The 15,351-nt window shown below is 31.1% G+C and overlaps 1 protein-coding gene across 1 annotated transcript; it reads left to right on the top strand.

The window, feature by feature from the left end:
• The first annotated feature begins 623 nt into the window (after positions 1-623).
• Positions 624-1,223, top strand: LOC148789144 (zinc finger BED domain-containing protein RICESLEEPER 1-like). The gene has a single exon (XM_088877560.1). It carries the CDS (start codon positions 624-626, stop codon positions 1,221-1,223), a length of 600 nt encoding a protein of 199 aa, XP_088733686.1.
• Positions 1,224-15,351: the final 14,128 nt, after the last annotated feature.

The raw sequence follows: 15,351 nt of genomic DNA, 5'->3' as shown, positions 1-15,351 counted from the left end.
ATCTTCTAATGATGGAGCTATGGTTTACTTGAAAAAGAAACTTGAAAACTGGGGTCAAAATATTTTAGGTGGAAAATATGTGCACATGAGGTGTATGGCACATATAATCAACCTTGTGGTTCAAGATGGTTTGAAAGGGAAGGATGAGCATTAGGCAATATCTCGTATTAGAGTGGTAGTTAGGTACGTGAGAAACACTCTAGCTAGGTACAAAAAATTTCAAGAATGAGCTGAATTTATGGAAACAAAAAAGTTATTCTCTTGATGTACCTACCAGATGGAACTCTACCTACTTGATGTTAGAAGCTGCGATATGTTTTAAAAGGGCATTTGATGCTTATGAAGATATAGATCTTGCTTATAAAACTAATCTTTCAAAGAAATCATTTGATGGGGTTCCTATTGAATCCGACTGGGATAGGGCAAAGATGCATTGAAGTTTTTGAAGCACTTTTACAATCTCACATAGTGCATTTCCGGTTCTTCATATGTCGCATCTGATATTGTGTTTTATGAAATATGTGAAGTTGATTTGCTTCTTCAAAGATGGTTGAATAGTGATGATGTTGAATTAAGTGATATGGCAAGAAAACTTTGACAAGTATTGGGAATCAATTGAAAAGATGAATATGGTTTTGTATTTTGGTGTGATACTTGATCCACGTCACAAATTGGGGTTTGTAGAATTTTCCTTTGATAAATTATATGGTGGCATTGGACAAAGTGATGCGATGAAAGAGAGAGTACGGGATGGTCTTCATAAGTTGTTCAATTATTACAAGTTAAGATATGGACACACTCTTCAAAGAACTTTAGAAAGCCCGGGTTCATCTTCTAGTCGTGTTTCTTCATCTTCTTCCTCATTAAAGGAAATGTTTATGTATGATGAAGAGAACGAGACTCACAGGTTTTCTTTACAACAAGAGTACATGATTTACATGACAGGGGGAAAAGATCACATAAAATCAGAGTTAGAGAAGTATCTAAGTGAGGATGTCGAAGAGTATAGGAAAAAGTTTGATATATTAAAATGGTGGAAAGTGAACACTCAGAGGTTTTCGATTCTATCAAAGATGGCTCGAGATATATTGGCAGTTCCTATCTCGACTGTTGCTTCAGAGGCCGCATTTAGCACTGGTGATCGTGTTCTTGATGCATTTAGGAGCTCACTATCTCCTAAAATTGTTCAAGCTATTATTTGTTGCTCAAGATTGGATCCGTAAAGATTCAAAGCCAATAAGCATAGAAGAAGATTTAAGTGACATTGAAATGTTTGAGCAAGGTACTTTTTATTTTTTCTTTTGCTTTGTTGTATATTAAATTCTATATATTTTTATTTATATAAATCTCAATTCTTTTTTTTCGTTTGTTTTCTTGTAGAGCTGACAAAATTGGGAGTTGATTCAACCATAATTGATATTTGACTGGACTACTTTTGAGTTTGGACTATTTCACATGTAATTGTAAATTGATGATTAGAATATAATGACTTGATGGATTATTTTGTTCATGTTGTTTGCTAATGATGTTTGAAAAAATTGAATGTCTCTTGTGATGCTTTGCCATTGCAATTTATTTTATGAATAAAATTGCATTGCTTCATTAAAAAAATTATAATAAAAAAAAACTTGCATGAAATTATCCGAACCCGACTATTGGGTACCCGCCCTACTCGGGTTCATAACACTACCCGACAACTTAGGTACCCGACCCGACGGCCACCCCTAATTATTACCAATAAAGTAAGCAATTAAAATATGCTTTAAAAATCGTTAAAATATGTTAACATGCTTATTCACATTAAACTAATAGTCTTTACATCGAACGGGGCTCTGATACCACTTCAAAGGATCATGTGGTACAGCCTAGGAACACGCAAACGGAAGCGGTAGCAGAAATGCATACAATAATTAAATTTAAAGAGTAAAAAAAAACAACAAATTCAAGGGGTGTACCCTTGGAGTCCCTATAAGTTTGATGTAGTATGAAAATTAAACAACAATAAAGAAATAATCATACGAGGCTATGGTTGGGAAAATAAAAGGAGAACAATAAATGTAAAATTGAATTTTACTTCTTAAACTTTCAAACTTTCAATCGAGCAACTTTGTCGAATTTTTTCACTCGAGATTGCAGCATAGGAATCCTCCAAAGATGATCCACACCAGACCAGGATAAATGAGTCCTTGATCCTTTTGCTAGAAGGAATCAAGATCAAAATTTCACCCTTGATGAAAAGAGAGGGGGCGGCCGAAAGCATGGAGGAGGAAGAGGAATTTTTTATTTTGTTGTATTACGTAATGAATTATTACCTTAATAATTATACACAATATATATTTATATACCTTGAATAGATAAATAAGGGTGTCTATTATCTATAATGCACTTTTCAATACGTTCCAAATAGAGAAGAGTTTAATTATGACCAAGCTAGCACTTTCCAAAAATGCAATTCTTTGGTCAACTTTCTCTCCATCAATTTTGCTAGTGGCCTCAATGAGTGGGCCGATTTTGTCTAAGATAAATTCAAGACCCAATTAATTTTAATTAAATTCAATTTAATAAAATTCATTTGATTGAGCCCATTAGGTATTTAGTCCAACTAAATACTCAAGCACAAACTGTCTCTTATTAAAACGGTATCCAATTCGTTAATTAAATAAACACAAGTCCAATTAAGTCCAATAAAGACATGTCTGTGACACAATTACTTCTCGCACAAATCCAAGATGCAGTCATCGTGTGCACGTGACTATACTGATTCCTCAAGTTTGAGGACTACTCCCGTACTATTGGAGCCAGGGATTCAAGTCATACTGACCAAGCCTCCAAGGCTTCCATGTAGCGATCCCCGTGAGTCAGTTCAGTTAGTTGATCACCTTGTTAACTAACCCACTAAAATTGCATAGACGTCCAATGTATGTTGTCGATTAAATATGGCACTCATCCAATAAATGTAATACTCAATGCAAGTCTCAATAGGACTCTCGATGATCAGTCTCGAGGTCCTCAACTTGGAATATTTCAAACCAATCCTTTGAAGTTAGTTTCATAACCGATATCCAATGTGCAACCCAACTACATATGTTATTAAATGGTATATGGGCATCTGTTGTAACGTCAACGTAGTGCTTAATGTAATTGATTAGCACAACAGACACATGTACTAGAGACAAATACTACCATATTCGTCTGGACAATATTACTTAAATAAAGATTACTTGAATGGTTTCCAAAATTACCAATCTAATTGACTTTTTGGTCACATGTTCCAACAAGCAGTGCATCCATGGAGACGCCCAAATAAGTGAATGCAATTGTCTGGCCGCAACTAAGAAATTGGGTTACTCCTAAAAGCATGCATGAACAGGATCAGGGCACGTGGCCTAAGTATCAATCCTAAAGATCAACAAATAACATATCACAGCTACAAACACTATTTACAACAAGAAAAATCAAATAGTAAACTCACAATAAGAATTATAACGTAGCAATTGTTAGTCTAATGGTAATCATAAGAATTAATCGAATCGCAGAATTCACTACTTGCCTTGAAGAAAATATGTCCCATATCAGTAATGCACCGGATACAACGTAATTTTTCCTAGGATAAGATGATTGCAGTTCTTTTTAGTTATATCACTATACCGAAGAACACCTTGATAAATATTGAGAAGCTTGTTCTAAAAATTTAAGAGCTCAAATTTGAAAATTAGAGAGATAGACCGAGAGAGAGAGAGAGAGAGAGAGAGAGAGAGAGCTTAGAGATGTGAGTTTGTAATGTTGGTGTGTTTTTGGAAAATGAGAAACGGCTAGCATATGTAGACATCGCCAAGTCGTATATCTTAATGCAACACATAAATCCAGCCATTAAAACCTTCAATTTGAGGATGAAAAACGGTAAAAAACGACTAACAAAAACTGTAACAGCTTTGATGATTCTCATTTCAGGTTTTAAACTTGAAAATCTATAATTTAATCTTCAAAATTAATTTTTGCAAAAACTTTTAAGTTCTAAAAAATTAAATATTTTTGTTGTAAAAAGATATATCCTGAGGCATTCGCACAAACGCCCGACGCTCGAAGCCGGAGCAGGGGCAGGGCGGGCGGGCGACTCGCGTGTGGGACTTGGAGGAAAAGAAAAGTGAAAGGGGGAGGGGGAGGAAAAGAAAAGTGAAAGGGGGAGGGGGAGGAAAAGAATAATAGTTTTCCTTCAGGTTGTTTGGTATAATTAGAATGGGAGTAAATTTCAAATACTTCCCCTTGTTTTATACGGGAAAAACAGATTAAGAAGAAAATACTAATTTTTATAATTTTACTGAATAACCCTCTTTTCATTTTGTATTAGAAAATAAATGAATTAATATTATACTAATATAATTTTAGTATATCAAAAATTTAAAACCTTATTAATGAAAACGTTTATCAAACAAGAACAAGAATATTTTATTTTTAATAAAAATATTTATCAAAATGAGTATTGTTCGTTCATTCTATACTATTTAATTTAATTAGAATAAAAATTACTAATAATATTTTTGACTATCGAATTCGAATTCAAACATAAACCCTTTTTTTGGTACCAAAAATAACTTTATATATCATCTCCAGATGCACTGAAGAAGGCAATGCAAAGAACACACACATTTTCAGCGATTTTGTTATTTTTTCTCTAGCAATTATGTACAATATTGTTAGCGGGAAGGAGAAAAGAACTAGAGGAAAATTATATATAGATATATATGGATAATAGAGTAAATAAAAATAAAACTTATATTTTTTGTCTTTTTGGCCTTAAACTTCCACTTTTTCCCGTAATTTCGGACGGAAACAAAGTTGGACTCTAGAGGAATTTCATATACATCGAGTTTTGTTTTAGCTTCATCTCTTCCTCCGACCAAACACTTATACATTTATTTTACTTTCACTTTTTTTATACTCCTACTTTTCACCCCAACTAAACACACTCTCTATAAATATTGCTTAATTGCATTCATCATCTACTTATGTCTGTTTGGCATTTTAATCCTTAAAGTTAATTATAGTGTTAGGGTTGCAAAATTAATAGTCCTCTATTATAGTACATATTTTGCTGAAAAATTTAAAATTGATTTGAAAGACTCATGTGCCTTGCACATGTCGGTGGAAGACAAGCAACCGAGTTTAAATATTTAGGCCATATGTTTCCTAAAACATAAAAAATTAAAAATATACAAGACTATTTTGCAATCCTAACAATAAAATTTAAAGGGCTAAATGCCAGACAAACATAATTAGAAGATGAAAAATGCAATTAATCCAATAGTATAGATTATAGGTAATTGGTAAAAGATTTTCACAATATCATTTATGAGTGTGAATCTTGTCGTGTCTGAAAATTAAAATACAAGAAAATTATTTGATAGGTAAAAATGAGTACAATCTCTATCCAATCCTCTTATTCTTCTCTTCAAGAATGTATTTGACAAATTTAAAGGTAAAATCTCCTTGTAGATTTCCCTTTGACTTTGTTTGAACTTCTATAACGTTAATTCAAGGGCTCACGTCAGTAATCTCAAATTAAACGTTATAGTTTTGACTTGAGATTTGAGGAATTGGATGTGGATTTGCCACTTGGATCTTTTTGACAATATATTTGGATACTTATAACGTTATAATTTGTAGCTCCCTTTGACGAACAACTCGATCATCTTTTTGAATGCTTTTGAATATTTTTGAACTTGAGAAACTGCGTAAAAAGAATTATTTGTCCTTCGCTTGCTTGAGTCTTTATTTTCTATCTTTGTGTATTGAATGAGCTCTAAGAACCCCTTTATACAGACATCTAAGAGATAGAATTGTGATGTACTTGAACACCTTTTGCATTATCTCTTTATAATTTAATTTAAAGAGATAAAAATATTAAGTATTTGGCAAGACATGATTGGTCGTTTAATATTATCTCTTTAATATTTGTATGTTCTAAAGAGATAAATATTAAATTATTTATTTTAATTTAATTGGAGCGTACATGCAACTGCTCCACGTGACGCCATGTGATTGGCTCAACCGCAAGACATGATTTAACTGACCGAAATACTTTATTTTTTATACTTGTCGACTGTTGATTTGATAACTGAATATATACTAAAATATCAATTAAGTTAACTATTTACATTCAAATTAATATAATAACTTTTAATATATAAATAAAAAAATGTAATTAATATACTATTTTATACTTGTCATCATTGAATTTCAAATAAAAATTTACTTGTCTACATCATTAATTTTATCTATTTTTGCAATGCTCATTCAAGCAACAAACAACCTCATGGTAAAAGAATTCTTATGAAATAATTTGAGAAAAAAGTATTATACTTTCACTGTATATCTTTATAATTCCCTTCGCCCAACTAACCCTAAAGGGGAAACAACTAATAGTGGAGCGGCATTATTTTTTGAAAAAGGGAAATTAATTTGCAATTATAAATAATCCCCTTATGTATTAATTAGCACAATTTGCGTATTGAATATGAAGATCGTCTTTCAAACCAATCTTACATGTTTCGGTAATTACATTTACACCCCTCACCTATTGTTTTTCTATACAAACCATCCCTACTTTTTGAAAAATTACAGAAATCATCCTCAACACCCTTAAAATCCAAAAATACTCATGTTGACTAGATCAACCTTTAAAATAATTATTAAAAGGTGTAATTTTATATAAAGATTCAATAAAAAAAGGTTAATATAATAATCTATATTTAAATTAAAAATTAGTATAAATAATAAAAAAATATATGGTGTGATATTACTCATCTTTATAAATTTTATTTTCACATCACTTCTACCTTTTGATGATTACAAAAACACTCTAAGGGCATTTCTGTTTTTGAAAACTTATTTTAAAAATTGATCTAGTCAACAGGGATCTTTTTGGGTTTTAAAGGCTACGAGGGATAGTTTTTATCATTTTTCAAAAGATATGGATGGTTTATGTAAAAAAATAATAGGTGAGGGGCATAAATATAATTATCTCTAATTGTTTATTATCAATTTATGTCAAATGTGACCGGACCTGATTATATAAGTTTAATAGAAATAAAAATTAAATTATAGTGGAAAACAAGCAAAGAAAATGTGACAATCCATTATAGATGAGATAGTGCAAGATGATCAAACCATAAATATAACAATAATATAATATATTGGAATATCATTCTCAAATCATCATTTGATTTAATTATACAATAATGATGAAGGAAATGGAAGAAAGCTAAGACCGTAGGCATAATTATAAAGAGCACTATTCAATAATATGCTTAAGAAAACAGATGTGCAGGATTTAATTAAGCTAAAAAGTTAGGGTTTAATATTATAATCAAACTTGACGACTTGAAAATGGACACTAATTCCCATTTAATTATTAAAAGCATGAGATTGCGTCGAGATTATTGGGGCGACGATTAACTAAAATAAAAAACTAGAGATGTTTGGAATGACTAATATGGCTAGTTTAATATGTACGAAAATACGTTCACACAGGGTATGCACATGTTTGGATATTGTGTAGCAATGATTCTGAGATTGGGGGGTCCTCTATCCAACTTTTTGGTGTTGACTGCATTTTACCTCTTATGATATGTAAAATGAGCAAATATTCTTCTGTAAAAAAAGAATTAATAAATTATTTATATATTTCAAAAAATAAAGTCAATTATCTGTTATCAATGATTTAGATATGGGGTAATTTACTTTATTGTTCAAAATATAGGGGGTAATTTACTTTCTTTTTTATAATTTTTTTTTTTCATTTTTCATATCATATGAAGTAAATTGCATTTTTCCCAAATTTTCTCTTGCAAATTGGGAACAGAGTGAACATTTCACCAATTAGTAAAAGTGGAAGATAGGATCGAGTTAAGTAATACGACCACCCCCAGGCCGGATTACTTATCCGGCTCAATTTCACTTTATTCCCGAGCCCTGACGGGATGTTGTGGGACGTCATAGGTATATCCTATAAAGTAAACGAGGCTTAATGTTTTAGTGGATGGATTGAAGCATTCGATTTCCTATCCTGTACTATAATTTTGGGATTGGTTTGCATGATTAGCTACAAATAATGAGAGGGGGTGGGGGGGAGTTATTTTTGTGGATGGAACAAGTGGTTGATAGAACTTGATTGGATAATATATCGAGTGCTATGATAATTTAATAAGTTTTATATAATAGGAATAATTATATTCCTCTTTTTTGTAGTTTCATGTAATTATATGTAATTTTTTTGTGATTTGAGAAATTATATTTAAGATTTGCTTCTGCCTAACAAATAAGTTTTTCGATTGGTCAAAATTTACTAAATTTGTTAATATTAACAAAAATAAATAAATAAAAATTGATATTTACCCTTGATTGATTTATTACTGATTTATTGCAGGTCAAAACAATTTGTTTTGCACTAAATTACCCTTATAACGGTGAAAATATATCTCCTTGCATGCATTATGTGTGAAGACGTATGAGGATAAAATAGTCATAAAAAAATTCATTTGATCTGTAATAAGTCAGTGATAAGTCTATCGGGGTTAAATATTTCTTTTTGAATTTTTTTGTTAATATCAACAAATTCAATGAATTTTAACTAATAGAAAATTTATTTATTAGACAGAAGTAAACCTAGGGGTGACAACGAGTCGAGCTCAAGCTCGACTCCTATATGTTGAGCTCGAGCTCATACTGTTTTTTTTTTTAAAAAAAAATATTTTTTATTTATTATTGTTATTATTATTATTATTATTATAAATTATGAAAATCACCAATTTTTTACATAAGTTTATAAGTAATAAATAAATTATATAATGCATAATATATTATTGTTATTATTATTATTATTAGATTAAATCATGGGAATCACTAATTTTTTATCTAAATTTATAAGTAATAAAATAGATTGTATAACTTATACTATATTATAAATATACCAAAATATAGTATGAAATTTTAATTTATTATTATAAATATAAACTACTAATTAGTTTAGTAGTAATATAATTAGTAAATTGTACAAAAAAAAAATTATTCTAAACAGTTTAACGTTATTGAGAAAGTATCAATTATTTGAAATAATGCAATTGAAATACATAAAAATATTTTATAGTTGAAATTAATATATGTTCACAATTTATGAAATTTATATATTTATAAATATTAGTATAATATTGATGTAACTATAATCTTACATTGTTGAACAATATGGATTAATCGGGCCATCAAAATTCATATCAGACCGTTAGATATGATAAAACATACAGAAAAAATACATTTGGTAAAGTTTTAGACTTATTGGATGTACGGATGTCGAGATATCGTACTCGAAACATAAGAATAATCATTCAAGATGGTGTATCGTTGAATCAAACCATGTGATTTTAAATCATACCGTCTGATATGATCTAATGGACCCAGTCTTGTATATATTTAAATTTCATATGAATCGGGTGCCCGAATTTTAAGATATCGTAATTATTGATTAAACTTTATAATCTTATAACATATTAATTACTACTACCATGGCTCTGATACCATTACAACCAGGATCATCAGGCAGGGATAGGATAATTTTACAAGATAATGAATAACCGGCAGCCTTTCATAAAATTTATATCCAAATATAATACTCCAAACTGCCCCTAAAAATGCCTTCAACGCGGCTATGACCGGGGTCTTACCAGGAGCCATATATTTAGAACATAATTTTTATGTCAAGGCCAGTCATTATTATCCAACCTATAATTTTGATGAGTCCTAATTATTCATGATGCCAAATTCATGCTAGTGTAATTAACAGTTAGGAATCAACACATGAATCGGTTAGCCTATAAGGCTATCCATGAACAATAAAATAAAATAATAAATAAAATACAGAAATTAAAATAAAGCGAGTAAAAACTTACAGTAGTCCTTATGTAGCAGACTTCTTTTATTTCAATATATAGAATTACAATGAGAAAGGATCACTCAACACATGAGCAGAAGAGAAAGAGAGAAAACAAAAGAGAGGTTTCTTTTCAAGTTCTGCCCTTAACACTCTAAACACCTGTATTTATAGTATACAGGGGATCCTATTCTACAGGGGTCTAGCCCTACAAACTACAGTAGAAACCGTGTATTACACAGTATAAGACCGATATTTCTGGAAAAAGTGCTACAGTTACAATAATAATTGAACTAAAAGTCAAAAATGAATAGTAGAAAAGCCGAGATTCCCGGCCTCTTGTCTGTTTTGACGTCATTGATTACGTCATCTTATTAATTGCTTATTAATGCGTCATTTGACACTGATAATCATGCATTGATACCTTCTTTAATCAGATTTTCTCCCAGTTCTTGCCTGGTTTGAGGAAGATTCTTCCATATCCTTCTTATGAATTTTTTCTACCAAGGTTTCCTTGATAGCTTCAAAAATATCCTCAAATTCCACATCATTTGGATCTTGAGCATCTTGCATGAATTCGGATGCCATGGTTGAATCTGACTTGGTGGATTTATTATCCTCCCCAAAATGTGCCATAAGGTCCTTTTTCATCTCTTCCACATATGCAACAACCATCTGCTCCTTAGTCAGAAATTCTGACTTCATTTTGAATTTCCTTGAGATATGATCGAAAGGAGATGGGGTAGCAATATCTTCTTTTTGATTTTCATAGACGCTAATTTTCGTCTGGAGGAGATCCATTGTCTCTTTTCCAAATATTTCCTTTGTATTAGGATCAGTTTTCATCATTTTATCCCAAAATTTAATATGGGATATTCTGTATAAGCAAGGAATTCCAGCCTCTGTCTGACCAATTTCTGGCGTCCATTTCCAGATCCAAGGTATTGAAAATTCAATGAAGAAGAAACATGAGGCTATTCCCTCTATGAACAGTTTAGCTTCTTGCTTCTTTATCAATTGTGGTGAAATATCCACCCATTTATCAAAAAAGAATTTTATTTTCTCAGGTAAAATATTTGGAGTGGGACCAAAATAGTAGAACCAGTGTATAAACCAGTGCGGGATATCAGTGTTATAAACATTGGCACAAACCTTTATAAACCAGGAATGTTTGTGCTTATCATTTTCATAATCTAATACCTTCATAAAGGCATCACAATAATCCCAGTAATTATATTTTACTGCTGATTTATTGATCAAAATTTCTTTATCTTTCATAGGAGAAATTCCCCAATCTTCCAAAGGTATAACCTTTTTTATAATCATTTTGCTAAAATTATAAATTTCTTTATTTGTGCTCGTAAAATGTGATATTTCACATGAGCCATTTTGAACAAGTATTTGTTCATAAAAATATCTGGACTTATAAGTCCTTGCTGGTAAGGATGAATTATCCAAATACCTTTGCATTAAAACCCATGGATCATTTTTCCATTTCAAATCTTTTTCTTCCAAAAGAAATATAATTTCTTTATGTTGGGTTTTTGAAAATCCAATATTATTGGATTCAGATTCTTCATCACCAATTATTTTGGCATACGAGGGACTATCATTCCCTTCAGTTTGAGATTGCTGACCTTTCTTATATTCCAAGAATGCCTGGTATTCAGGATCTTGTGATAAATCCATAGCTATGAGCTTTTGTTTTCCATTCTGAGATATAATCTCAGGTATTTTGCCTCGACCACCTCTTCCTCTATAAGAGGAAGTTCCCCGACCTCGGGAGTTCATGCCTGTCATTTATTAAAATATTCCCGGGTTAAGAAATCTGGAAGACTATTATCTTCTCCCTTTTTATAAAATATTTCAAAATCAAATGGGGCTAATTGAGCCTGCCATCTTGCAAACATTTGTTTAGAAACATCATGTTTAAAATCCTTTTGAAACATGAATTTGGCTGCTTTGCAGTCTGTCATAATCACAAATTTTTGATTATATAAATCATCTTGAAATTTCAAAACACATTTGACTATAGCTAGAATCTCTTTTGCTATAGTTGCATAATTTTTCTGAGAATCATTCCATTTTCCTGAGTGGAATCTAACCAAATATACTTATTTTGTTTCAGGATTTATTTGGGTTAATATTCCTCCAAACCCTATATCAGATGCATCAGTTTCTATGATCTTTTTCCAATCTGGATTACTTAACATTAAACAAGGAAGTGTTTTAATTTTAGATTTTATTCTTTTAACAGCTTCTGTATGAGCAATTGTCCATGGCTTAGGATTCTTTTTCAGTCTATCATATAAGATAGCCGTATCTTCTATTAAATTTTTATAATAAGGAGCAATATAATTTAGACTTCCTAAAAATCTTTGTAATTGAGTTTTATCAATTATTTCATTTGGAAATTTATCTGCAAAGTCAATACTTCTATTAATAGGAATAATACTTCCTTTTTCAATGATATGACCTAGAAATCTTATTCTTGTCTGGAATAATTCCATCCTTGACTTAGAGATTACCAAACCATTTTGTATAATTATACGTTTAAATATATTTAGATGTTTAAAAAACAATATATATAATAAAATAATAATTAAAATTGTTCAACCATCATCATCATCATCATTATTATTATTATTATTATTATTATTATTATTATTGTTGTTGTTGTTGTTGTTGTTGTTGTTATTATTATTATTATTATTATTATTATTTTTAGATTAATTCATAGGAATTACTAAATTTTGACATAAATTTATAAATAATAAAAAATCATAAGTGAATTACTTGTCAATTTAAAAAATGTATAATATAATACAAATATATATTAAAATATAACATAAAGTTTATAATATCATATTAAATAATAATTTTAATTATAAAAAATATTATAATTTACTAAGTTGTTGATTAAATTTATTTTTGTATAAAGATTAAATGTATAAATAACAGTACCATAATTTATTATTATCCAAAATAAAATGTATGATATTGATTAATAATTATAATATATGGTTAATTTTGATTATAAAATTGATCAAATATTAAATATATAAAAAATTCTAAAATAAAAATATATATAAAAAAATAAAAAAAATATTCACCAGCTCGCGACTGGCATAACTGAGATCGAGCTCTACTCGACCTCAAAATCGAGCCCTACTCGACCTCAAAATCGAGCCTCGCGAGCCGGCTCGACTCATCTGTCACCCCTAAGTAAACATCAGGGATACTTAATGTAATTTTCAAACTACATAAAATTTACGTGTAATTACACCAAATATCAAAAAAAGAGAATGTAATTATCCCTATATAATATTTACCGGAATGGATAATTTCATAGATTAAGAAATATGTAAAGTGTGTTGTTGTTTACATGGGAGGATAAAAAAATATGGAAAAAATAAAACTGCCCAAATTGCCCTTAACAACCCTGAATTCTTGTGTGCTGCAACTTAAGATTGTGGGGATTAGGTAGAGTTTACAACTTAAAAATTATCAGAAACAACCATGTAATTGGGGCAATGAAGCATTTTCAGCCCCCTCATTGGTGCTTATGCTCTAGTGAGAAATGCTGTTGCTGAAGCGCTGTGTGGAGTGTAGAGGAGTTTTTGGGCCCCTCCCCCTTATAGTCATAAGTTGTTGCTTTGAGCAAACATGGACCTTCTTCCACAATGTCAAGAATTTCATCATTTAATCTAGTCAGTTTAGTCAAAGCAAGCCATGCCTAGGAAGAAAGATTCAAATGTAAAGCTGCAATCTTTGATTACATCTTACTTGGAATTTGGAACGGAAGTTTGAGTTCTGTCAAGGGACAAAAGAGACATTTCACCTTATCAAATGAAAAGTGGGCTGGATTTTGTGTATTCGTTTAGGAGAACGGAATGCAATATGAGGCATTTTATCCAAGGCGTAGTTGCCCCTGGATTGGACCTGGGTCAGTAAATACAAAAGAAAATGGTTGATCCTTGAATTTAGGAAACTATCCCAAAAGGACTGTAAAGCTATAATTTTTACTTTTTAAAATTTCAATTATGTCCTCAAGCTTGATATTTATCCCAAAAGTTAAAAGCAAATAATAAGAGCATGCTTAATTTATCACAACAACAAATAATTTTTTTTGTGTATTTAGTTTTTGTTTAAGGTTTGATAGCATATAGTTATTTTTATATATAAATTGCTCTATGTTAAAATATTTAATGTACTTTTATTATGGGAAATTGTAATTTACCCTCCTGTATTAGTTAAAAATAGCAAAACACCTATATGAAAATATATTAGTAATTGACCCCCCTTAAAGTATAAAAAAGGAACAAAATACCCTTTTACGTCAGGCGGTGTGCAACAGGCACCGCATCTGCATTTTTGCTTAATTTTTTCTTATAAGATGACTTTTATGCCCTAAACATGAACAATCGGATGTTATTATATATATATATATCAAAAGTTGAGATTTGATAATCAAATCAATCACTTATATCTTTCCTGATTTAAATTAACGATTTATATTGATGTATAAATTTGGCTGGGATCTATTTATATTAGATCAATGATTCATATTTATGCGAGATATAAAATTAAATTTATAAATTATAAAAATAAAATTTTATAATAAATAAATTATAAAGTATATATAACCTATACATACATATATAATTAGTAAAAAAAGTTAAAAATGTTATTGTCAGACACCGATTAAAAGCAAAGGAGGTGGTGGTGAATAGGGGCGCAGCAGGGAGAAGGGGGGAAGAGAAGCGCAGCGGCGCGGGGGGAGGGGGAGGAAAGCCAGGAGCACTGATGGGGGGAGGAGCAACAGTGACTGAAAAATCTCAAGCAGCGCTGGGGGAGGGGGTAGGCGACGTTGGTGGGAGAGGACAGCTAGACGACACCGGCGATGGGGAAGGGTGGCGGCCGGCTGGGTGGGGGAGGAGAGAGAAATTAGCATTATATATTATATGTATATGCACATATATATATATATATATGATGAGGATATTATTAAAGCACGAAGTTCGAAGAGTATGGTCGCATGGTTGATCGCAAATTAGGGTGAACAGAAGACATTTAGAAGGTCGCACGGTGTGATCGTTGGGTCGTTTGTGACCCATTGTGGCTTGATGACGTCTCTATTGGTACAGGATAACTCGGGTCCGACCTGCAAATTGACCCGGACAGGTGCCATCTCTTTAAGCTGCTTAGTCATTGCATGCGTGGCCATGGAAACGACACCTGTCCAGTGATGGGTCCCAACTCTTCTCCTATAAATCCTCCAACTCACAAAGAGACAAGGTACTGGATATCCATATATTTCTCTCGCATATTTAGATCGCTGAAGTTTTCCTTCGATCTCTATCTTACTTAAGCATCGGAGTGTCGTCGTCGGGACGAACTCGACTAGCTTAATCTTTTTGTTTTATCTC

This window comes from Sesamum indicum, linkage group LG2 (assembly GCF_026168435.1).
Source record: "Sesamum indicum cultivar Baizhima isolate 11 linkage group LG2, ASM2616843v1, whole genome shotgun sequence".
Lineage (NCBI taxonomy): Eukaryota > Viridiplantae > Streptophyta > Magnoliopsida > Lamiales > Pedaliaceae > Sesamum > Sesamum indicum.
Note: the sequence above shows the minus strand (reverse complement) of the source record. Positions and strands in the feature narration are given on the sequence as shown.